This window comes from Dermacentor silvarum, chromosome 8, assembly GCF_013339745.2.
Source record: "Dermacentor silvarum isolate Dsil-2018 chromosome 8, BIME_Dsil_1.4, whole genome shotgun sequence".
In the NCBI taxonomy this organism is placed as follows: Eukaryota; Metazoa; Arthropoda; class Arachnida; order Ixodida; family Ixodidae; genus Dermacentor; species Dermacentor silvarum.
In genome coordinates, this window is record NC_051161.1 from 182,393,437 (window position 1) to 182,418,553 (window position 25,117).

The following is a 25,117-nucleotide window of genomic DNA, read 5'->3' on the forward strand; positions in this document are numbered from 1 at the left end:
TTAGAAATACACAGGCTTTCTTTGCTGATGACATTCTGACCGAAGAAAAAAAGAAAAGATTTCATCTTCATGCCAAGCAGCACTATCACTCATACTTAGTTTCAGTAGAGAAGCGCGACGAGCGCGTAGTTCGCAACCTTTCAAAAAGCGCGCCTTAGGTGGCGCGCTTTGTAGGTGGCGCCCCCATCACAAGTTTCGACGACGACCGCGTTATATTGCTATATTAAAACAACTGCTAACATATATATGTATTTACACAATTTTTATTGACTTTTACGTTTTTTTTTCGTCACATATCCCTATTGAAAATTTGCCCGATGCTGGGCATGCTGGAATCCATCATCGTGGTGGATTATGGTAATGGGCATGCTGGGCGATGGGCATGCTGGGTGATGGGTGGAATGCTGGGTGATGGGTGGAGTGCTGGGTGATGGGTGGAGTGCTGGGTGATGGGTGGAATGCTGGGTGATGGGTGGAATGCTGGGTGATGGGTGGAATGCTGGGTGATGGGTGGAATGCTGGGTGGCACGCTGGGTGGTCGGTAGCACGCTGGGTGGCATACTGGGTATGACAGTGGGCACATCAGGTCGAAGGCAAGGTGTGTAATGAATCAAAGGAGCAGCCATTGCACTTGGGAAGCTCATGATGGGCTGTCTTCATGTGTTCTTGAGTCTTGCAAAGTGTGCAGTCTGTGTCTTACATGTGGCCAAGTATGCCGCTACATTTTCATGCCATGAGAAATCACTATATATCACCATAATATGTTGCATATCCTTACACTTTATTAAAAACATTTAATAATTAAGTTTGGGCTATTCCAGTCTTGCGTACGCGCTTGCCCTGGCGACCTGCTTCTGTAAAGAAGCTCCGGAGGTGCTTCCTTACAGAAGCAAGGCGGTGCTCTGGAGGTGGTGCTGGTGGCCCCATGGGATGCTCGCTGATGTACTTCTCCAGGCAGTCTAAAAGAAGAGTGCAATACAAAAATAAATTGTTTTTTCAACAATTTGTAGTAATAAGTGAATGAAGGAAATCTGCTGCAATTACTCAAGCAAGTGATTCAACAAGTTTCAGATAATACAATGCAGCATATATTATAGAAACATGCTACTCGGCACGCATGGCAGAGCAGGCGTATTTGCACAGTGAGAATGCATAAACATGCATCACATTGTTTTGCCAAGTTGCAAAAGCCACGCCTCTTCTCAGCAGGAGGTGGCTTTACTGCAAAGTTTAGTCATACGGCAGCTGTATTCAAAGCCCCTTCGAGCTGACTTCTTGCTTCCGATTTTGCATAATTTGCTCTTCAACCACCCAAATTCCTGTCAGATTTGGAGAGCCAAGACATTGCTAGACTGTCTCACGCATGCAGGAGAGCTGCAAGGTGCGACCTCTGTCATCTGCTACCGTTTACCTGTTGCTCGAGCCTTTACCTCGTACAGTAGGCAATGAAGTGGGTTGTAACTTTAACATTAGCCATGTAGGCAAAATTTTTTTATGTCAAAGACGTAATCATGGCTGGTTTGCATGCTTTATTTAGCTGCCAATGATGGCAACCAATGTTTCAGTGTTTTTAAAACTCCATAATGCTTTCTTGCTAAGGTAGCCTACATCTTCAGTGTAAAAAAGCCTAAGGAAGCATCTTAAAATACAGAGCAATCTCTTATGCTTGTTTGTTCCTAAAACCCATTTTTGCAGCAAACGCTATTTGCAGCAAACTGTTGATGCCAGTACAAGAGTTACCAACACTTCGATTCATAAAACAATTGAAACTGCGCAGAAAAACAAGGCCAGTTACAGCCACACTATGTAGTCATCCGTTCTAATCCAGGCTGACGGAGAGTTCTAGAACTTTGTATGATGCCCAGCACCTTGATCTTTTGTGACACTGACGACAGGCATGAAAATTTATAGGAAGTTTCACACAGGACAAGCTCCCCTACACATGTCATAGCATACATGTACCACTAATGTGCAAGGTGTTTTGTTAGTGTAGTAATTCTTTCCTCATTTTTATGCTCAAATAAGACACATGTAGCCATCTGACTTTCTTGATTGCATTACTTGTCATTCAAACCGATTATAGGGTAAACTGCGGACAATTTTCGCAAGACACCAATGTCTCGAAATTATCGTATGCTGATTTTACAGTGCATATATGCGGCACAAGAAAAATACATACATAAGGGCACTTGCATCATTCTTTGCCATTTCTTTCCGTTGTGTGTACATCAACACTAACTCATCCAGATAACTTTCAGATATACAGTCATGTTTCTTAAATTAGGTGACTGTTTACTTACTCTTCACAGCAGCCACTTTCGCTGGTGTTGCTGGAAGCTTCCCGGATGCGTCAGAGATGGTCCGACAGGCCTGCCCAGTCAGGCTTCTCTCCCCAGCTTGCGTTGCTGACCACAGGTGCCGTGCCACGTCTAATGTGCACTTGGCATCTGAGGTAGACTTCATTATGTAATGCCACTTGTTTAGTGGCATCACAATGCCCGCGCCAATCTGTACCTGCAATAGATATGAAGTATTTTTTCTCTGACCAGTACTCGCAACACTAAAACACGCTTGCATAAAACAATATTGCATAGGTTAGGTCCTTTGATTTCGGATTAAACCCCATAATTTCCTACTTCTGCACCTCGAACAAGGTTTATAAAAATGGGGTTAAACCCACTCTTACCAGAAAATTAACCTTTCTGTAAAGGATAACAATACATGCAAGTGTTACTAAACTAATAAAGGTTGCCCACCTTGTGAGCAGCAAGCAGTCATATTTTATACAGCTAATTTAACCTTGCAATAAGGAAATTGATGGAGAAAGCAAAAAAAAATTGGTTCAAATAGGCGCAGTGCCACGCAGAGAACAGTGCAAGAACAAGTGCCATCGTGGCCTCCGAGATTGCAAGCAGTGTCACAATGCGAACAGAACATAAGAGAACCACGTGCGCCGGTCTCCAAAGGCCACCACCATTATATACTGCACGGCCTCGTTCTGAAGCACACTGGAGGCATGCCTTGAAAGCACGATTACCCTTGCATGGCTGAAAAAGAGTGAATTTCCTTGTGGCTTCTGAAATTCACATGTACCACTCACTCATCTTAGCCATGACTAAACTGAAGCAGAGTATGTGCCTAGTCCCGCCGCAATTTCAAACTTCAGAACTTGGCGCACACCCTCCTTTTACTGTGATCGCGTTTCACATGTTTGTTATAACAGTACGGTGCTATTGAATATGTTCATTATGTGTGGACGCAGTTTGAACAGGCACGGTCATAAAATCGTAAATACAATAAAATGTGGTCATTTTACCCATAATTCGTTATATCTGCGATTGTTATAAGGGAGAATTGGGGGGGGGGTATTCTGTAAGAGTCCACCTAGTGGACCATCTACTTCGGCTGTGGCGATTGGTTCCAGCAGCAAGTGCGAGAAGGAGACTGGCTAGCTCCTCCTCGCGCATACCACTGGAGCGAATCGCCACAGCCGAAGTGGATAGTCCACTAGGTGGATGGACTAGGCATAGAGACGTTTGCAGCACACACTTCAGCGACGAAGCATGCGCTACAAACCTTCAGTGGTGGCGCCTTAGGCTTGCCGATCCAGAGCTTATTCACAGCTCATTTCTTCTTAAGACACGCGTAGAGCGGAAACGAATGAAGCCTTATCTCATCCTTCACCGCTCGGTTGGTGCACTGAGACACGCAGCACATCCTGTTGCTATTATTTTTTTTCCATGGCGAAGGTACAAGCTGTTAACACAATAGATACGCATCCGCAGAGTCACACAGTAACACTGTGCGGATACTCTGAAATATTTATCTCGCTGGCCACTACGCAGTGCGACTGTCTGCGTGCATTTGCAAATACTGCGCGCGGGGACACTGTTATCGCCCTTGGACTTTTTACGGAACACTGCGGTGACCACAACGGCAGAAGTGCCACTGGAGCATCCATATCATTTCTATCGCAATTATATAGGAATGGCACCCATGTGCATCAGCATGATCCGCGTTCACGAAGTGAAACATCAGAAACTTTTTTAAATCGCTTGCCAAATGAACAGGTGCATCTTATAAACCGGTGCGACTTGTATACGTTTTTTTTTTTCTGAAAGACTGCCGTTTTAGGGGAGTGCGACGGTTTGTTTTTCTGAAAGACTGCGGTTTTAGGGGAGTGCGACTTGTAGACAGGGAAATACGGTAATTATGCACCTGACGAGCAAAGACGTTTTAAGAGGCCTCGTAAATTTCTGCATGGGACACAATACTTTGTCTGTAATCATACCCTGCTGATCTTATCTGCTAATGTTAATGTGTCTACTGCTTGAATAAAAGGTTTGAAGAGCAGCACGAGTGTTTTGCAGTATCTGTGCCTTTCCATAAGCCCTTTTTTGCTGATAACAAGTTTCACAGTTCAAACTAACCCATTATCTAGCTTTACCCGTTTCAAGTGACAAACATGAGGCTGACTTTTCTTCAAGCCGATGTAAGTCTTTATTTGGAGTCAACAGTGTTTAAGCAGTAACGTCACATTCCTTTTGTGTGGCAATTATTGATGATACAAGGACCCTTTTCCCTGATATTCCATTGGAAAGCATGTCTATGAAGACAAAGTGAAAGAAAAAGTTGGCCTCACCTGTCCATCGACAGTTGAAAGCATTCCACCAGTGCATGGAGACCCTGGGTGCACAGCAACAGCCAATTGAGCAGAGTGTACAAGTACCCCTGCCGTGCTTGTGGCCTCCACTGCAAACAATGGCAACATTCATTAAGCACATATAGTGGTCATAGCAGGCTTTCAGTGCATAAATCATAGGAAAACATGGACATAAACATAGGCCGACCAACATTTTAGTGCGATTCAAGCCTGACATGCGCAGTCGCAATTTTAACTTGCCTAATCCAGTGTGTTGTTAAGCCACATAGTCACCAGATAAGTAAATTCTTTAATGTAGTTTTGCTTGGAGAAATAGTAGACACTTGTGCACGTTAGCAGCACGGACCGTGCATTATTGCAGTGATTATACTAAGCAAATGTGGACTACTAAGAACTTGCATAATGTGCATACTTGCTTTAAAGGAGTGTAGTTAATGGTTTTTTACAAAGCCTTCATTGCACTAGCATATGTAACAGAAAGTTCTATCCTGCCATAATGAAACCACAGTTTGACATATGACATGCTTCCTCCATTAACTGAAAAATACTCACTCACCCCCAGCTTCAATCATCATCATTGGAGCCTGAGCGCTCTCAGTCGACACACCTGCACAGACAAAACCTCGTGTAAGAGAGCTCTTGCTTTTGTGTCTTGACCAGTTCAAGATGCCTGACATGTTTTCTCTATTAAATCAAAAGAAAAGCTCACTCACCTGCAGGCTCAATTCTCATTGGAGGTGGCGAATGGCTCCCGCCTGTCACACCCAAGTCTGCCGACTCGAACACTCCTGCATAGACATGAGCTATTGTGGAAAACTTGGACTGGTTCCGGTGTCCACAGCAAGGAATGTGAAAAACAAAAACAAACAAGAAACAAGCGCATGCTTCGCGCAGACAAGTGTCGCTTAGCAACGTGGAGACGCATCTCGCCCTTCTTTCGCGCTTCTGCACCGTACTAGCTACACGCGCGGAGAAAGGTAACCTCCGTACTCTCGGTGATGCTGCACGGCCGCACTTTGCACTTTCCAGACGTCGTTTACTCGCGCTTTTCTTAGTAATAGTTCAGGTGTCCGTCCCGAGTGAGACAGTTGCAGTGCCCATGGAAGGAATGTGAAAAACAAACAAGTTTGCGCTTTGGAGGCTACAGGGAGCTGCCCTTTCATCAGTAGTTTTTCAGTGCCTGTTCTACTTGCGTAACTCAGTGTTATACCATGCATCGGTGGTGCATGTCAGCGGGATCTATAGAAAATAGTAGCAGCGCATGCCAAGAGCCAACAGCGACGTTTTTGTGGATAGCTGAAATTGTGACAACTTATGAACTGATGGGTTGATGGGCGGAATGGTTAATTTTGTGGATTTCACTATAACAACCTTTCCGAATAATGAATGATTTACCGCGGTCCCCTAAGTTCGTTATATCGAGATTTCATTGTATGTGCTTGGAGCTAGTGCTTGGAGCCTTTGGATTTAGTGGGACGTACACCCATAAGAGGCCAATGTTTGAGCTGATGACGGCGTGTCTTGCTTGATGTTAGCCAGTGCTTGCTACCTTTGTAAATACACCCTGTAACAGTCTCCCTACTGTGCTTCCACGTAACATTAATTTGGTTGAGTTGCGGGGCAGACACTACCTTGAGTCTACCTCCATGCTGCCAGGGGACAACACGTCGCCGTCAGCTACGCCTGCGACCACCACCCAGTTTAATACCTCCCACAGCCCAACTTTTGGGACAAACAGCATTGACGAAGATGAGTGGCTCAGCATGTACGAGAGTGTCAGCGAACAGAATGCCTGGGATCAACTACAATGCTCGCCAACATCATATTTCACCTCGGCAGAACCCCTCGCATCTAGTTTCGAACCCACAAGGACGATCTCACCAGCTGGCACCTTCAAGCAGGAGCACCGCAACCTATTTGACAACCCATTTGGTCAGCAGTGCCAAGAAACAACTGGCAGCACGTACCCAGACATCAACTGAGCCTTACTTGTACATCCAGGACGCACTGGCCTTGTGTCTACAAGTTGACCAGGATATGACCAAGGCTGACAAGGTCACTGGCATTTTGAAGGGCATCACAGATGATGCATTTAATCTGCTAGTCTTCACAACCACAAAGGAGCTATGCACAGCTAAGTGGCTGCCAACACATACCTTCATATATTCGAGTGTTCTCTGAGGCAGTCATTAATACAACGGCGAGTTTGGCCAATGTAGCATCGACCGCAGGAGAGGGGGATCTCGTACACTTTGTTGTGGCAGCAATCAACTGACTTTTTAGTGTGTTTCTTATCACATGTGTGGGGCCTCGTGTCTTCCTTATTCACTTTTTGGCACATACTACAGAACTTGTTTCTTGCCGAAAAAACAACTCTAACGGCGGCCTTATATGCTACTTTTCTTTATACGATGAAACACCTGGTGCAAATAGGGAATGACCGCGGTTCTTGAATGCTAACTTGTCTCTTTTTAATTGTTACGTTTTACAGGTTTTGGCTGTTTTAAGTCTGCTAAAAGACATTCGACAATGGTGGACAGCAAATTGTCCAGGCAGCCTGCCATTCGCAGTCTGAGCACCTGGGAATCAAAACAGCTGCGCATTGTGTCAAGGCACGACTGTGACAAGGCAAGCCCCTAAACAAAATTTGCCAATCGCACGCTAAGTACAGTTGAATGCACCAAGCTGTAAGGTACGAGGCTCTTCTTGGTTGGAGTGGGAGGGCATACTACAGTATAGACCACTTATAACGTAACCGCTTATAGTGCAGGACCGGATATAAAGCGGTCTTTTCAGACTCCCGTTAATTTTCCCATAGCACTCTATGTATACGCGTATCGCTTATAGTGCAGTTGCGGGAAACGAAACACTGGTTACAGTGCGGCTGCCTGCGAGTACGGAAGTCAGCGGAGACAGAGAACGCTCGCCTCAAACGGGCGCCCCAAGGAGTGCTCGAGGAAGAAAGAGAGACGAAGTGGAGAAGAGCATGTGGTGCGAACGAACAGCCAGTGAGGCTGAAACCAGAATCTTGAGTGCGAGTCGTGAAATATCACGGCGCGCATAGCGAGCTACGGCCACGAAACTGCCAAGGCCGGACAACACTCGCTTCACGATAACAGCAACTCCGCCGCTCGGCGGCTACCCTCGCCCTCCCTCGTACCTCCCCACTTTCAACGGTCACATGTGCGCCCGCGCCGTGCAGGCGCCTCAGCTACAGCTTCGGCCCCCGGCGCCAGCTCCCCGAAGTTCGTTTTTCTGCAATTATCGGAACGGGCAAAGCGGGCGTTGGCGGCCTGAGACAGCGCAGCTGCCACAGCGTGCAAGGTCAACACGTGACTAGAAAGTAGAGGAAGCATAAAGGAGAAAGAAGGGTTCACTGCCATTTTCTACGCGTGGCTACGGTAGCGTGGCTGAGACGTCGGCACGTAGACGCATGTTCCGGCGCAACGCAGAATCGGCGACCTTGCCATTTGAGAGAGGGTGAATATCCGCCGCATATTTTTTCTTCCTTTTTTTTGTTTTGTTCCACGCGACATTGAGGGGTCTGTAAGCTTTTACTCTATGGCGGTGCCGGCGCAATGCCGGTCAGAGGCGCCGCCGTGTGATCTGGTTAGAATTAACGAGATTCGTCTGTAAATTGAATGCAAACATTCTAGCCGCATTCCTCCACTGTCGCATATGCGTGGCGGCTCGGTGCACATAATTTGCATATGTTCGGGCCTTGAAATTTGTTGCTTTGGTTATAGTGCAGTACCACTTATAGTGCGGATATTTGCGACTCCGGCGACTTACGTTATAAGCTGTCTACACTGTATCAGCACGTACATGGTCAGATAAAACAGTTAAAGATCAAGGAACCTAAGTTTGTTATTATCTATAAATTCAGTAGTTCTAGTTTCTTCATGCAGGAATGAAACACGTTAACAATTTGTCCAAAGGAACTCGCGTATCTTGCACGTGGATGATGACGACCATTTAGTTGTGATGTGTTTGCATTCTCCATTGTGGCTATCTTCCTGATAATGTATTCCTACTATGATATGTTCTCCTCTCCCTCCTGCCTATTCAAGCCCCTGTATATATTGCTGTGTGCACAATAAAATATCGGTTGAAAGTCAGCGCTTCGTCTGTCTGTCATGTCCCGTTGCTCAGCGCTGTTGTTTTCATCAAACCTGACTTACTTGCAATTTAATTGTTTAGAAATGCTTGCCGATAAGGTACAATCCACAAAGAATGTTCTGTCAGTTTGGAGTTATTTATGCAGCTAAAGCTTTAATATCTCAAATTTAAGAAATTTACGATTTAACAAAACTTTTCGCTGCAGGTACGACATAGTTATATCGAGGTTTGACTGTATTAGTTCCGCTGTTATCCAATTCAATTGCAGATGCACCTGAGGTATGATGCCACACACACCTTTCACAAGTAAAATTATCTCCAATGACATCAAGCATGCACTGGCTTTGCAAAAGCTGTAAGCAGCTATCAAAGTTTGCAGAAAGTAAACAAGGCAAGTAAGAGGAATATGTGCAGTCGCAAGAACAAGTTTGAAGACCATGGCATCAGCAAAAAAAAATTAATATATATATACTCTAGCGCAGCTCCGCTGCCTGGAAATAGTTTAATACATTGTGTTGGTCAAACACGCACACGTAGGTGTGCACTCTTGATTTCAGTCGGAACGCCGAGACTGCGAAAAAAAAAAGAATATCGTGGCACCTTTGGACCCCAAACTGTTGCTCGCGACTGTACATTGTCAACAGTGTCAACACTGTACAGTGTCAACGGTCACAGACAAAATGGCCCTGGCATTTGTAATGCCCGTATACTGGTCTGTTGCATACACTTACTGAAACTGCAGCACAGAAAGAGTAGTTTTCAAGCTACACTTTTGCTAAGTAATGGCTTCGTGTAGGTGAGTCAAGCAGCACTTTTTCTACACCAATTAATAAAATGGCGATTTCCTGCACTAGCTACACTCTCGTAGGCAGTGCAGGTAGAAAATTAGCATAGCTTGCACTGGAGGCGCAATGCCAAAGAGACAGCGGAGCTTATGGGCACCTAGCTAGTCCTGGCTTTTGGGCTAGGCTAAGCACTACCAACTCATCCCCAGCATTTCTCAGGATTTATTGATTATTGATCGATTAGTTATTGATTGGCTATCGATGACTGACTAAGTAGTACCAACCATGCATAGCTAGATTTAGCCAGGCTCAACTTTGCTAGTTCACAGGAGTATGTGTCGTGCTTGGACTCCTTCTGGACTACTGCCAGGATCGGTCCACATTTTTTGTTGACAGATTACACTCAACATAAACAGCTCCGCCTGTTAAAAAAATTGCCTTACTCCCAGTCAGTCACATACTTCGCTTATCAGGTGACACACGCATAACATTTTTTAAACATGATTGACACTATATGGGCGGTGAAAAAAAGGTCCGCAAGCAGTCCAAAAACAGATAGGCATACAGGAATAACAGTACCTTCATTCAAAGATGGTGTGCTGGTCGCTTGGTTGGTTTTTTCATGAGCACCAAAGTCTTCTAGTAGCAGCTGGTGGCCCACAGACAAGTTGTCGGCACACATGCTCTCTGCATGATTACCATGGAGAGCGCGGGCACTGGCTTCGGCCTCCTTTTCAGCTTTGCCATGAGCAATCTCTGCATTTAAATTCATTAATGCGCTGTTCAGATAAATGCGAACAAAAGACTGCTGTACACTTCAATTTGAAAAAAAAGTTCATTACCGCCTGCCACTGCTTCAGAAACATGAGGAACAGGTCATAAATTGAGTACAAAAAGTGTATTCCTAAAGGTATGCCTAGCATGGAATAAGGTGCCATCATGCAAGGGTTGCGATGTAGGCTTGTTGGTACATCTTGACAAAAGGGGATTAGAAACACCATGACAAATGAAGGCATAGTGGACACACAGGCCCTACTATCAGCAATAGTGAGCTTAGTTCCTTGACCAAGCTGAACTAAAGTGCCTTTAGGATGCAACGACCCTGAAATAATTAAAATAATTATTTTGGGGTTTTATTACGTGCCAAAACCATGATCTTAATTAAATGAGGCACACCGTAGTGGGGGACTCCGGAATATTTTGGACCACCTGTGATTCTTTAACGTGCACCTAAAGCTAAGTACACAGGCGCTTTCGCACTTTGCCCCCATCGAAATGTGGCCGCTGGGGTCAGGATTTGATCGCACGGCCTTGTGCTTACCAGCCCAACACAATAGCCGCTAAGCAACCACGGCGGGTGCCTAAATGATCAAGCTACTCAGCTTCAGTTAATACAGGCCAGTGGCTTCACAGTTTCTGCCCACAGTAACTCAAGCTCGTAAACTCTAAGAAACATTCGGGAGGGTCGCCAGGTATGACTAGGGCACATCCACAGTGGCCATTAACAAATAACTTGGTATCAAGCCAAGATTATCCTGAATGTAAATATCAACAGCAATTTTTATGAACAAGAACTGTGTGTGAAAAATGCACGAAGAACTAGCTGGGAATTCTATATGGCTTTACGTGCTGCAGGCTGTCAAACAAACTATTAAATTAATTAAACTGAATTCTGGAGTTTTATGTGTCAGAACCATGACATGATTACAATTAAGGCACACTGTAGTGGGGGGACTCCGGATTAATTTTTACAATCTGGGGTTCTTTAATGCACACCGACTGCACGGTACACGAGCGTTTTTTCGCATTTTGTCCCCATCGAAATGAAGCCGCCATGGTTTGGATTTGGTCCTGCACCCTCGAGCTTAGCAGTGCAACACGAAAGCCATGACGCCATCATGGCAGACTGTCTAGCAAATATCATGAATAAGTGGAATGTATCACAACTGTGAGAAGTCAACAGATAATAGCCAAAGAAAGCATTGTGGAAGTTTAGTTGCAAGTTTAAATGAAGCTGCAGAAATGGTAAATTAAAGGAAAATTTAAATGGACGAAAAAACCTGCCGCTGGTGGGGGCCAAACCCTCGACCTTTGTATAATACATGCATTTAGTGCAAGTTGTAGGTTCAGTCCCCACCAGCAGCAAGTTGTTTTTCCATCCCTTTCATTTCCTTTTGCTTTACGATTCCTACACTTTAATTAAAACTACAAATAACTTTCCCTATGCTTTCATTACCTTTATTATGTTGTTGGCTTCTTATGGTTGTGATTACCAAAGATCAGGCCCCTCGGTTCCCCTTCTCGTTCCGGTGGAATATTGTGATTTTTGCAAATGGAGCATAGAGTAAATAGATCTATGAAATCATTGTAAATTTATCCCTTACGTATGCATGCACACATTTCGATGGCAGTGCTGCACGTAGCTGGCATGATGAGATAATATCTCGTTATCCACACGTGCTTGGGGAATGAATGAAAGAATGAATTTCGTTAATATCTAGCAGGAGCATATTCTTATTCATCGCAAAGAAGTACCATCAGTAGCACGCTATCGGAAAGTGTGCATGTGCTCTCCAGTGCTCATGGGGAAAAAAGCTTTAAGCCAATGAGTACCGAATTGGAGAAGCAAGCCGTCCAACTGCTATCTGTTGCTGTGCCTCCTAACAGATTTCATTATGGTGGCCACTATTTGTTGTTGTAGGGCGATAGGTTACTGAGAAGTGCATAATGTACTCACCAATCTTTTCGAGCAGAGCATTCGTTAACCTTTTGTTGAGGTCCACTGCTTGTATGAGCTCTCGCTTCAGTTTTTTAACTTCTTTCGCTTGTTCTTCAATGGTGGCTTTTAACTTGGCGACCAGCTCTTCTCGTGGTGGTTCAGTTGCCTAAAAGTTTAAGCAGTGCAAAAAGATAAGACGGATCACTACAAAATACCGAGTGCTGTGCTTCTGGCCATTTTGACAGATAATGTGGTTTTAAAAATCCTCTATGTTCTGTTCCTACCTTATGCTGGTGCAAAATTCGCTCATGCAGAGCTTCTGTGGCTGCCATCCTCTGTTTTTTTGCCTCCCTTGGTGTTGGCTCCTTCTACAGAGGCAAGATAATAGAGAGCACGAATGAAATGCTACCTCAAGGATATGTACTTATAAACCTATAAACATACTTAAATGTCAAGCATTCCTTGCCTCATTTTTTACAATTTGGTAGGCAGGTATGTAGCTTCCTGTCTCGCCTCCCTTTAATAAGAAAATGTGGGACCAATGGTGCGATTCCACCATTGGTCACACAAGCTCAGCAGCCTGGTGTTCTAACTATTAGGCTATGATCACACGCATGCTTCTCTAGCTCTTTGAACACTCGGTGCATGTTCTCCATGCCTTTTTCTTGTCTTCTTCCCCTGTGACCGCTCGAGCTTTCAGGTGCCGAGTAACACTGTACTTTCTCCGGGGCCGGCCCATTTTTACCAGTACTTTTTTCATAGCAGTTTACGCGCTATAGAAACTACAGCACTGTACCAATTTCATGCCTGCCAGGCTAATCATAACTTATCTCTTCACTGGAGTAGAAATCTCATCATTTTGACATACGCTACACGACATAGCCCAAAGTATGAATGATTATATAACGCAGTTGCTGATGACATCACAATAAGTGTTTCTCTCGCTTAGTTTGCCCGCTACATCTATGCAGAACACAACAATCACCATATCGTAATGTCATGACAAACGGCCAGCAATGGAAATGGCAATCCACAATGGCCAGTCCTGCCATTGATGCCATATGATTCTTTTCAACGTGGTCGTCATGCTGCTGTCCTCACAGAAGCATACGCTCACTAGCCACACACACAAATAAATTTACAAAAACACGCTCGTCCACCTGGTTTCACTTAGTGGAACTTCAAGCAATGTTGAATAGCCAGATACCTGCAAAATGCTTCGCATAACATGGATTTCCACAGTGAGTGCATTATCTGCAGAATTTTTTAGTAGCTGGCAATGCATTCATTATATCACTGGTATCTTGATAAAACTTTGAATGCCACGTAACTAGCATGCAAAGTCCTGGTGGTGTCGAGATAAATAAGTGGACAAGTAATGACTAGACCTTCAAATGACTATAGCGCTCACAAATACTCACCCTTTGCTTGCGAGGTCCTAACATGCCAGTCTCCACCTTAATCAATCGAGGAAAAGGTTCCCTCATTTTTTTTAGTTTTATGTTCAGGGCCTCCAGGGTGTCTGAAACCAAAACAGCACTATAGTATCACTTCACACTTAACTACAGTCAAAAGTACCAAGTACATGCAGCTACACAAGGATGTACAAAATAATTCTAAATTAAAGATGGTGCTGCAATCAGCTGAACACAATTATATTCATGAAAATTCGCTTGCACTGCCTTTCTTTTACCCAAATTTATGAATACCCGAAGAGTCAGAGAGACTAACAGCCACTGTACTATTCAATTCTTTTTCATAGACTGTATTGTACTATCGAGGTCCAATGAAATTGAAAGAACAAAATGTGAAGCCGCAGCATACATGCAGGTAAAGGACATGCCGTTAGCCAGTCATTGTTGTAAAAAGTGCATGCATATGTTTTAGCACAAAATGCATGGCTGCTAACAGTATTGCTTTGTTCAATGCTTGTTTTACATATCCCACTGCAGCAGTGCCATTTCCACTTGCCAATATTGTCACAGTGAATACAACTATCAACGCTCATGCTGCGTGATATTGCTCACATATGCTCAGTTCACGACCTGCATCACTGTGCTTTTGCTCCCAGAATCAGAGATTCCAGTGTTTAATCTTAATTTATATAGCACCAGGAATATGTTGCACTACAACTGCAGCAATTGCGCAGGAGTAACAATGAATCATAACTATGCTTTGGCCACATGTCCCCTCTATTCGCATTTCCCTCACTCTAAATAGTACCAATTAAGTTGTTGTAGTTGGTGGTAAATTATAAGGATAACAGAAAAGGAAGAGAACAAAATTACTGCTGACTGCCTTGTAACCTTCCAGTGTAGTCTCCTGAACCTCAAGAGAAGTCAGTAGTCAGCAAAGCAGCAATGTATCTTCAGTGTCTTCACAATAACAAGAAACACAATGGCTGTTAGTCCCAAGGCATGTGACTACAATCTAAGTATACTATTCCGTGTCCTGCCATAAATACAAGACATTGCCTGCTTATGTCCCTGCAAACCACTAAGATCATCAATGATTTGCCAATAAATTAGCCTGAATTGCACTGTTCGTAAACAATACAAAGCAGCAAAAATTCCATCTCAGAATAAATATATCGCCTTGACCTGCTTAGCCGTTACTACTATGAACTCGAGTAATCATGACAAATGATCGAACAGAGCAAAATGCCAAGGCAACAAATTGCAAATCAATTAAATATGAAAAATACAAAAAAGGCCTTGTTGAACACATCTTGAGACTTGTTTGCAACAACCTTTACCCTCAGGAATAAGGCATTGACGCGGAGAGTCTCGGGTATGCAAAATTAAATTCCTGTGACAACTGTTTCGCCTAACTGTCCACGTATGCACACCACACGAGAAAGCAGCGACTTCAGTAAAACCAGCATAGACTAATGATGGATACGTCTATCCATTGAGGTTACGTGATATTGCATAATGTCAACGCGCACACGCACACATTTGCGCGACATGCGCGCAAGCACACATTACCGCAGTGCACAGGGATACGTTAATGCCCTGTGGCACGTTGCTAACACCTACCTTGCATATACTAAGGCACATCAGGCGGTTCCTGATCTCAAGACAGTGAGGTACACTGCCGCATTCGGACGAAATTTCTACAGGGCTCTATTACGAAGCCCTGCGGTGGTTCTCGCCAGCTTCGCAAGATTTAGTAAAGATAAGCGCCCTGCCATGTGGACCAACAAAGGTCTAGACAGCCAGTCGCGCATCGATGGAAACTACAAAGACCCAAAAATTGCGCAGTGTAATAATATAAACACCGAGAAGCAAGGTACACTCACCTGCGAGGGCATGAACAAAGGCCGGGTAATAACCTTCAGTGCTGCCATCCTCACTGCACCAGTGAGCTTGCAGTTCCCTTGTTCTAGAGAAATCGTCCTCATCTTCCGGTTCAAAGGATTTTATGAGCCGTACAGGTATCACTGCCCGATAATTATCACTATATTTCACGTATGCAAGCGTTGCAGACTATGTACAAAACCCACTAAATCAGCACCTAACTGTCTCAACCAACGTCGCCTCTAACACACGCAGTCTACACGGCTACGGCTACGACTTTGTCTTCGCCCGTTTACGACGCCACATGCGTGGACGCCTGGTGGACGTCCTGCAACCCTGCCTTGATGTAGTACGTTGATGTAGCCTTGTCCCTATCCCTCGCTTACAAAAAATTAAACAAAAATAACACTTAACAAATAAAATAACATTAATAAATAACATAAATAAACATTTACTGTGGCACCTAAAAATTCTTCCATGTTGTAAAATACATTAGGAACTCCTCACATTCTTGATTTTCGATTAGAGTGGCTTACGTATTGCATTTATAGGTTAATGATTTATGTAATAACTTCCAAAATTCGCCACAGCCCGCACCGCCACATTTCGGAGGCTATGTTTATTTATTATTATTTACAATGTTACACAGGGCTTCCGAGGAAACATTAAGTGAAGGGGGCACTAGAGCAATAAGCAGAGTCATGTCAGCAGACAACTACCATACAACAACTAAAACAAGCAAAAGCACAAACGCTTTCTGCCTCGTCACGTGAAACCATAGTGTCATACAATAATTATTGGATGAAAATGTGCGTGAAACTACTCTCCTGCGTTTTGCACACACGCACTAGATGCTAGATGTGCATATCCGGTAAGCACATTGACCATATCACGCGTCAAATACAAGCTGTGCTTCGAAAAAATAACAGTGATAAAAACGTGGTTGACTTCTCGTTTGCTCATTGCCCACCTCATTCTCATCATACGCATATACGTTCGCTCTAGCGTACGATTATGGATGTTCATTTGGCTCGTTTTAACGCCGCACATACATAAAATCGCGCGACTCTTTGTCTTCTCCTGTGCTCTCTGTAAAGGTGTGCCGCCTCAGAAAGTACGATGATTGCGTTTCGCTGCTCAATCTTCCTCCCTTTCTGCACCTAGCTCTTAAGCAATTTTCCCGATTACCATCTGCAGGGTAGCAAACCAGACTTCTTTCTGGTTCCACTTACTTTTGTTCAAGGCTACAATAAATTAATATCAACAAACGAGCATGACGTCTCATCGACTTTATTACGGGCCGGGCACGTGCTTTCATGGACGTGCTCTATCCGCAAGTAATGCATTGTTTTCCTTTACACAAATCACAATGTTAGCGAAGTAGTTTGTGCGGCTCTGTAATAATTGCTCAGCTATTATATTTATATTATTGTATCTATTTCTATTTCATAAGGCCGGGATCGCTGTTTCGATAAGTAGAAAGGAAAATAAAATTATACGGAGGCTTGATGCACAATAACGCCATCTGCGCAGCCGTTGTGTTGTCCTGCTCAACAGCGCATGGGGAATTCACACGCGGAGAGGACCTGCCGAGACCGGAGTGTGTTAAGCTGCAATGACGAAGCGAAGTGAATGCGAGGTCAATACTGAAAAGGGCTAATAAAATTAAACCTAAATCGCCTCGGTGGTGCCTTCCTCTGCTGACATGAGCGTTGCGAGCATCGGCGGCTGTATGCACTGCTCTGAGCGGGACGGGCTTGTAGTACGACAGTAAGCTTGCTGACCTGACCTGTATATTTCATTAGGCGCCGATTGTTTCCTATCGGTCTTATTTCATGCACCATCGAGATGCGACGGCAGCAACGCGACAGGGAGCGCTCTTCTATTGCCTAGATCATCGATTTGTGAGACGCGTAGTACCAGAGCGCTTATTTCCCAGCAGGATAAACGACGTGCCGCACCAACTTGGCGCGCACCTGCGTGTATTTAGAACATATCTTCCGAGGAGCCCTTTGGGCGAAGCTGCTGATTTTTTGTTCCAAACGCACACACATACAGACACACAATTCAGCGTACTGTCGCATTTTTCTTGTTTTGTCTTTGCATAAATTGATTGACGAATTAAGGAGTGTTCAGACAGAATTAATCTCCGACCGTGCGGGCCTTCCGGCGAGTCATTCAATTCCAGCGATAGTATCTCCGCTCAGCGCCCTTATAGCATATGCAGTCTTATTGAATGGTACGTGTCATCGTTGAAAGCGAGCACTTGTATGGTTTATATAACTAACTCAATCCAGCAGTGACGAAACACGGCATACGCTACGGACCAAAAATAATGTTGCTGCGGGCAGCATGCATGCTAATGAAAATTTTAAATTGACAGATTCGATCTGGCGTAGGTTATCGTCGCTTTACATCCACCACGTGACAAATTTTGCTAAGATAACAAAAGCTGCGTTCCATGAGTCAAACTCCGTTCTTCTCTGCAAATGACGGAAACATCACATATGTAGTTAATTCGTAGCCATGCAAATGTCCCGGCCCATTTCATCGCTGGAAAATTACAATTTCGCAACGATTCGGTCCATTGCTTGAACATCATACAGCCATGTCATAGGCCTTGCTGCCTGCAAAATGTAGTACATGCTTTCTGGCATATCGTCTCAACCTGACTAGCGCATGCCGGTCACATCGTGATACTGAATTGGCTCCTTTCTAAAAACAATACCTAGACCGTTCGGAATAGGCACTAAGGTCATGTTGCTTAAAATTTACAACAGAGGAAAGGACAATGAATATGCGGTTAGGGCATTGGTGACGCAAAATAGATTATGCGGAAATAAATTTAAATCAGGTTCGACAAAACACGAACCACGGGTTGAGTGCAGAAGGTAAAAATACAGTGCTTGGTGGCACTCGCCATCTCTCTGCTTTCGAGAGGATATTCGTAATATCTATCTATGGCTGCTGTCTTGGTCGTCTAGTCGGTCTAGTAGTCTTAGTAATCCGACGGTGTTGATCCGATTTAGAGTGTACAAGATTGGGGAAGTGGCTCCAACGAGGGCTCTGCGCTGAGGCATTTTTTATTGACAATCCAGGTGACGCCACCGTCGCTTTCTCCCGAATGAGCGGCCCCGCTCGCCGACCGGACGCTTGTCGCGTCGGAGACCCTACCGCAGCTGCATGGAACTTTGACAGGCGGATACTCGGTGGCGGTAACACTGAGATTATATCCCACCGATCCATAGTAAATAAAATGGAAAAAGAGCGGCGGAAAGAACGCAAACGACGCAACAACGACGGTGCGTCGAGCAGACGACAGCTACTCAGCCCGTGAGCTCGCCTCAGTCAATGAGCACTGCCGAAACAGCCGGAGCTAACGTTTATTGGCCGGAGATTCATAATAAGGCGATGGCAGCGCCGCGACATTTTCCGCGTTTTTTGCTCTAGTGCACTCTACCCGCTCGCTTTCCGCAGCGGGAGAGAGCTGGGTATTTTATTCTTGTGGTAACCGGTGATACAGTGGCGGTCTTTTCGTGCTCGTTGGGTATTTTTCTTTTTTTCCAGCTTAGTGTGTACTAAAAGGAAGCGATGACAGAGAATACCGCTAAAAAGCGACGCAAGATATACTTAGACGGGGATGGCTACTTCGATGTGCCGAGCTCTACTTTGTATAGGCATTAAAAGGCGCATGCCGTCGCCATCGCATCGGCAACGTCACGAGCACAATCTACGAGCGTCGGCCCCAGTGCTCAATCGGGAAACGCGGCAGAGGCTTCGCCTAACACATCGCAAGGTGGGTCGAATGACGGAGATGACAATGACATTTCCTTGGACCACAACGGCAGCGACAGCTTCATAATTGACGGTGGTGAAGAACCCGACAGTGGTGATGAACGCGACGATATGAACAGCTCAAGAAGTGCAAATGACACTTGCGAAAGTGGAGACAGCTCTGATAGTAGCGACGAGTATGATGCCAGCAATTTCTCTGATGGTGACAGCACGTTGCCGTCCTGGTTTTCGCAGTACGGCGGCGAAAAATTGCCTAACTCAAATGTAACAAAGGCGGCCGCAATAGCAGCAGTAATGTCGTTCGCGGTTTCTCATGGATTGACGTGGACAGCACTGGGCGACCTAGCGAAGCTGATAAACTTTATTGTGGGCACAAATGTCTTGCCTCAGAGCAAATTAACATTTCGGAAGCTCTGGGCGAGGGACATGCAGGATGTTGCGCAGCATCACTTTTATTGTGAGCCATGCAAACGCGTCATGGCAACGCATGGCAATTCGGCTGAGTGCAACAGCTGTCACAGTGTCAGAACAACCCAGTCATTGAAAAATGAAGGTTCCTTCTTTTTCATTCTTAACCTGGCAACGCAACTCAGCCTTATGATCGAACAGACCAAAGAGGAACTACATGAAAGCCTTGAAGCACTTAAACAGCCATCAACAACAATCAGTGACATTACGAAAGGCCAATGCTACAGCAGGCTGAGAGAAGAACAGAACCTTCGCCCTGATGATTTGACGTTGACAATAGTTAGTTAGTTAGTGGTAGATTTTTATGGCGCAAGGGCAACTGAGGCCAAAGAGCGCCAAACACAAGGTTGATGGTCGACTCAGGTTAGTAAGCAGTAAAAGATAAGGATAAAAAACAGTGGTGTATAGGGCCTAAAATAATTGAGTAATGATTACATTTGATGATTATGGGCAAAGCGCATGACATTTACAAGGTCAGGCAGCCTCAGCAACAATCCTTGTCAGGGCAAGGAGTGCGGAGCGCCTGACATGTGAGATAAAAATCTCAGCCATTTCCTCAGGAATGAGACAAGGCTGAGTTCAATGGAAATATGAAATCGCACGTAGGAAGCCTACACTCGCTAAAAACTTAAAAACTCTTTTTAATGAAAACATTTGGTAGTCGCCGAGAAAGAAGGACGGGTGCGGAGGTATTTGGTTTCTGTACAGTTCTGGGAAGTGACGTCTCCTATCTGGTTCTAGCCTCTTGCACATGATTAGAACATGGATGACGGACAGTCGATCACCACATTTTGGACAGTGCGGTGCTGGAGAACTGTTTAGCAGATGTGAATGTGTTGCATGTGTGTGTCCTATTCTAAGCCTGCATAGTGCAACCTCTTTATGTCTGTCGCGTTTCTCGGTAGCATATCTTCCTATTAATGGCTTTATTGTGTGCAGTTTGTTTTCAGTTGCTCCATCCCATTCTTCTTGCCATTGCCTACGGATTCTGTTTCTAATCTGTGGCCTGAGGTCCTCGTAGGGTATATTATCTATGTCAATAGAATTACGGAGAGCAGCTGACTGCGCAAGTCTGTCAGCTACCTCATTTCCAGCTATGTTGCAGTGCCCCGGTACCCAGCACAGTGTGATTTTAAGTTTAGATTTGTGAGCCGACATGAGACATTTTAGAAGGAAATTAGTTATTGAATTTTTATGCTTTTTACCGGATGACAACGCAGTCACTGCACTGAGGGAGTCTGTATATATGATGGAGGCTGGTTGTTTATTCTGTAGGATGTGCTTTACGGCTAGGAGGATGCCACAGCATTCTGCAGTAAATATGCTTGTATGTTCGTTCATTGTTTTCGATTCGGAGAATTGTGGGCCATGTGCGGCACATGCGACAGCTGAAGACTTAGAGGCGTCAGTGTAATACTCTGCACACCTGTATTTTGCCTGCAAGTACATAAAGTGCTGATTTATTGCGAGCGGATTCCCATGTTTGCCCACCTCAAGAAATGACATATCACAGTGAACAGCGTGTATTTCCCAGGGCGCAATGGCGTCTTTGTGGGACACCACCTGGAGGTTGGAGGCCGGTATCTGCAGGCTTTCAATGTGTGACGCGACTCTAACGGGATATGGTGGCGTTGCTGATGGTCGTCTCAAGAACAACTGGGTGTTGCTTGTGTCCTGCAAGAGTTCACCAGATGGATGCTCTGCATGAGAGAGCACCTTAGTGGCATACACTATGCTTGTGTACTGCCTTCGTCGTTCTAGTGACCATCTGTTCGCCTCAACATACAGGCTGGCTATTGGGCTAGTTCTGAAAGCACCAGTGGCCAGACGGAGCCCAAGGTGGTACACGGGGTCAAGCATCTTTAGCGCAGACTTTGATGCTGATTCGTACACTACTGAGCCATAGTCAATACGTGATAGGACAACGCTATTCAGAAGGTTTAGCAGACAGTCACGGTCTGTACCCCATGACTGATGGGAAAGGATCTTTAGTAAGTTCAATGCTTTCAAGCATTTCAATCGCAACTGCTTGATATGTGGAACAAAGGTGAGCTTTTTATCTACCACAACGCCTAGGAATTTGTGATCTTGTTTAACGGCTATGGTATGCCCGTTCAGTGTGATGTTGGGGTCTGGCCTAATGCCACGCTGCTGAGAAAAAGGTAAACAGACGGTTTTGCCACAGTTGAATTTAAACCCATTTTCGTCTGCCCAGCTTGAGAGTTTATTTACCCCCAACTGAATTTGCCGTTCACAGATGGCCAAGTTGCAGGATTTGAAACTGATCTGGACATCGTCAACGTAAACAGAGTAAGAGATAGTTTTGGGCAACACACTTCTTAGAGAGTTCATTTTAACTATGAAAAGCGTGCAGCTGAGAACGCCACCTTGGGGAACGCCATTCTCCTGTATGAACCGCTTCGATAGAGCATTTCCAAGACGAACCACGAAGGTGCGTTCGGAGAGGTAGCTTTCTATAGTATTGAGCATGTTTCCCGAGACTCCAAGAGAATGCAGATCACGGAGAATGCCATAACGCCAGGTCGTGTCATAAGCTTTTTCCAGGTCAAAGAATACAGAAAGACAATGTTGTTTGTGGATAAAGGCATCCCTGACATAAGATTCAAATGCTACAAGCTGGTCAGTTGTCGACCGACCAGGCCTGAATCCAGCTTGACGTTGGTCAAGAAGGCCGTTATATTCAAGGAAATAAACGAGGCGGCGGTTTATCATTTTTTCAAACACCTTGCACAAGCAACTAGTCAAGGCAATGGGCCTGTAACTTGCTGCAAGCGTGGCTTCCTTTCCTTGTTTGAGGATTGGTATGATAACAGCCTCTTTCCAGGCTTTGGGTAGGCGCCCAAAGGACCATATCTTATTAAACAGAAAGAGGATGCTTATAAGGGTGTGTTCATGTATGTGCTTGAGCATGCCATAAGTAATCCTGTCTGGGCCTGCTGCTGAGTTGCCACATGTTCCCAGAGCCGCCTTCAATTCCTCCATAGTGAAAGGGCTATTGTACCCTCCTGTGGATGGCCTTTTATCACGGATAGGTTTCCGCTCCTCCGCTAGCTTGTGTCGCATGAAGGAGTCTGTATAATGTGCTGAGCTGAAAATATATTCAAAATGTTGACCTATTGCATCTGCTTGGTGTTCCGGTGTATCACCAGCAGTGCTGACCAGAGGCACTGGGTGAGCACTGCGCCCTTGAAGTGCTCTAAGTCTGTTGTACACTTTATGTGTATCTGTGTAGGAGTTTACAGATGAGAGGAATGACTGCCAGCTTTCCCGTTTGGATGCACGTCGGATACGCCTGCCATTTGCTTTAGCACGCTTGAAGTCTGTTAAATTGTTAACTGTAGGATACCTGCGGAATTTCGACCATGCTTTGTTTTGGTTCTCACGGGCATTCTTGCACTCCGCATTCCACCATGGCCTACGTTTGTTTTGTGTCTTATTTGATGTCTGTGGGATTGACTTCTGTGCGGCTTCTATAATATGCAGAGTGATCATGGATTGTAATTCGTCTATCCCTAGGTCTACGATTGGAGAACTGGGCAGTTTTGAGAGTTCTCGGAACTTCTTCCAATCAGCAGCCTGTTCTTTAAATTTCCTATGATTATTTACAACCATATTTATGTTTCCTGTGTGTTTTAAGCAAACAGGAAAATGGTCGCTTCCGTACAGATTATCGATAACAGCCCACTCAGTGGTTGCCAAGAGCACCGGAGAGCCAATAGCAAGGTCTATTGCTGTGTATGAGTTGTGTGCTAAATTAAAATATGTTGGGTCTTTTTTATTAAATATACAGGAACCGGAGGACAATAGAAATTTTTCGATTAGTGCACCTCGGGAATCAACTCTTGAACATCCCCATAGTGGGTGGTGTGCATTGAAATCTCCAACCAACATGAATGGATCCGGGAGCTGGTCAATAAGTTTTTCAAATTCTTGGACGGATAGGTGATGGTCCGGAGGAATATATAGGGAGCATACAGTTATTATTCTACCAAAAGTTAGAGCCCGTATTGCCACTGCCTCTAAATCAGTAACTAGTGTGATACTCTGACAGGGAATTGTGTTCTGCACAACAATAGCGACGCCACCCGATGAGTGGGCAGTGCCTTGCCTGTCTTTCCGGTATACTGCATATTCTTTGAGAAAGTTTGTGCGTGTTGGGTTTAAGTGTGTTTCCTGGAGGCAAAGTATGTTTGGTTGGTATTGTGCAAGTATTTCATATATGTCATCCAGATTCCTGAGTAGCCCTCGGCAGTTCCAGTGTATAATGCTCTCAGCAGCCATTTTGCGAGTGATAAGGGGACGAGTTATTCAAGTGTCACCGCCTTTGTTAGGCGGCTTGACTGGCGGATGTTTTTTCTGTTTGAGGCGGTCTAGAAAACTCCGCCTCTCTTTGGAGGACTCTCTCAGCGTCGGAGACACCGAGGATCCCGGGGTCACTTCCATTGCTTCCGGCGGAGACTCGGAAGCGGATGAGGGTTTGTCAAGAAGGGTAGACTCCCTCTCAGTTGTCTGTGTTGTTCCAGAGGAGTGTGAGAAGTTGACCTCTGGAACTTGGAAGGTTGGTGCAGCCGATGGCTGCTTGCTGGGGGGCCGAGAAAGGCGCGCATCAGCAAAGCTGTACTGCGTGCCCACCGTAACTAGACGCCGCCCGGCCCCCCGGCGCGCTGCGTCAACGTAGGATCTTGCGGAGAGAAGCGAGAGCTTCTTCCGGGCTTCAGGGAATGTTATGTTTTCGGTTACCTTGATTTGAATTATTTTTTTCTCATTTTGGAACATTTCACAGGTTCGCGAGTACGCAGCGTGCGGCCCATGACAGTTGGGACATTCTGTTTGAGTGGCACTGCAACTTTCGGTTGGATGCTCGTGAGCACCACACTTTGCACAGGTGAGTTTTCCGCGACATGTGTTGGATCCGTGTCCGTACTTCTGGCACTTGAAGCATCTTCTCGGGTTTGGGACATAGGGACGGACTTTGCAGTGAATAAACTCTGCTTTCACAGCGTCTGGTAGACGGGAACGATTAAACGTCAAGACGATATGGGGTGTCACTACATCTTCACCGTTTCGCCTTATGGTGATGCGGCGTAGGGCGATGACACCTTGATCTCTGAAGCCATCGAGGAGGTCAGATTCTGTTTCGCGGATCAGATCACGTTCTGATATGACGCCTTGAACTGTGTTTAGACTGCGATGGGGGGTAACGGACACCTGTAAGTGGGCGAACTGCTTTTGCTTGAGGAGGATGTCG

The 25,117-nt window shown here is 45.2% G+C and overlaps 1 protein-coding gene across 1 annotated transcript; it reads right to left on the reverse strand.

Moving 5' to 3' along the window:
• Positions 1–801: 801 nt before the first annotated feature.
• On the reverse strand, positions 802–15,635 carry LOC125947776 (uncharacterized). The gene is made up of 8 exons (XM_049673058.1): positions 15,588–15,635; positions 12,305–12,452; positions 10,147–10,323; positions 5,377–5,451; positions 5,220–5,270; positions 4,643–4,752; positions 2,301–2,514; positions 802–959 (listed from the first exon to the last, which is right to left on the reverse strand). The coding sequence occupies exons 1-8, from the start codon at positions 15,633–15,635 to the stop codon at positions 802–804; spliced, it is 981 nt and encodes a 326-aa protein (XP_049529015.1).
• Positions 15,636–25,117: the final 9,482 nt, after the last annotated feature.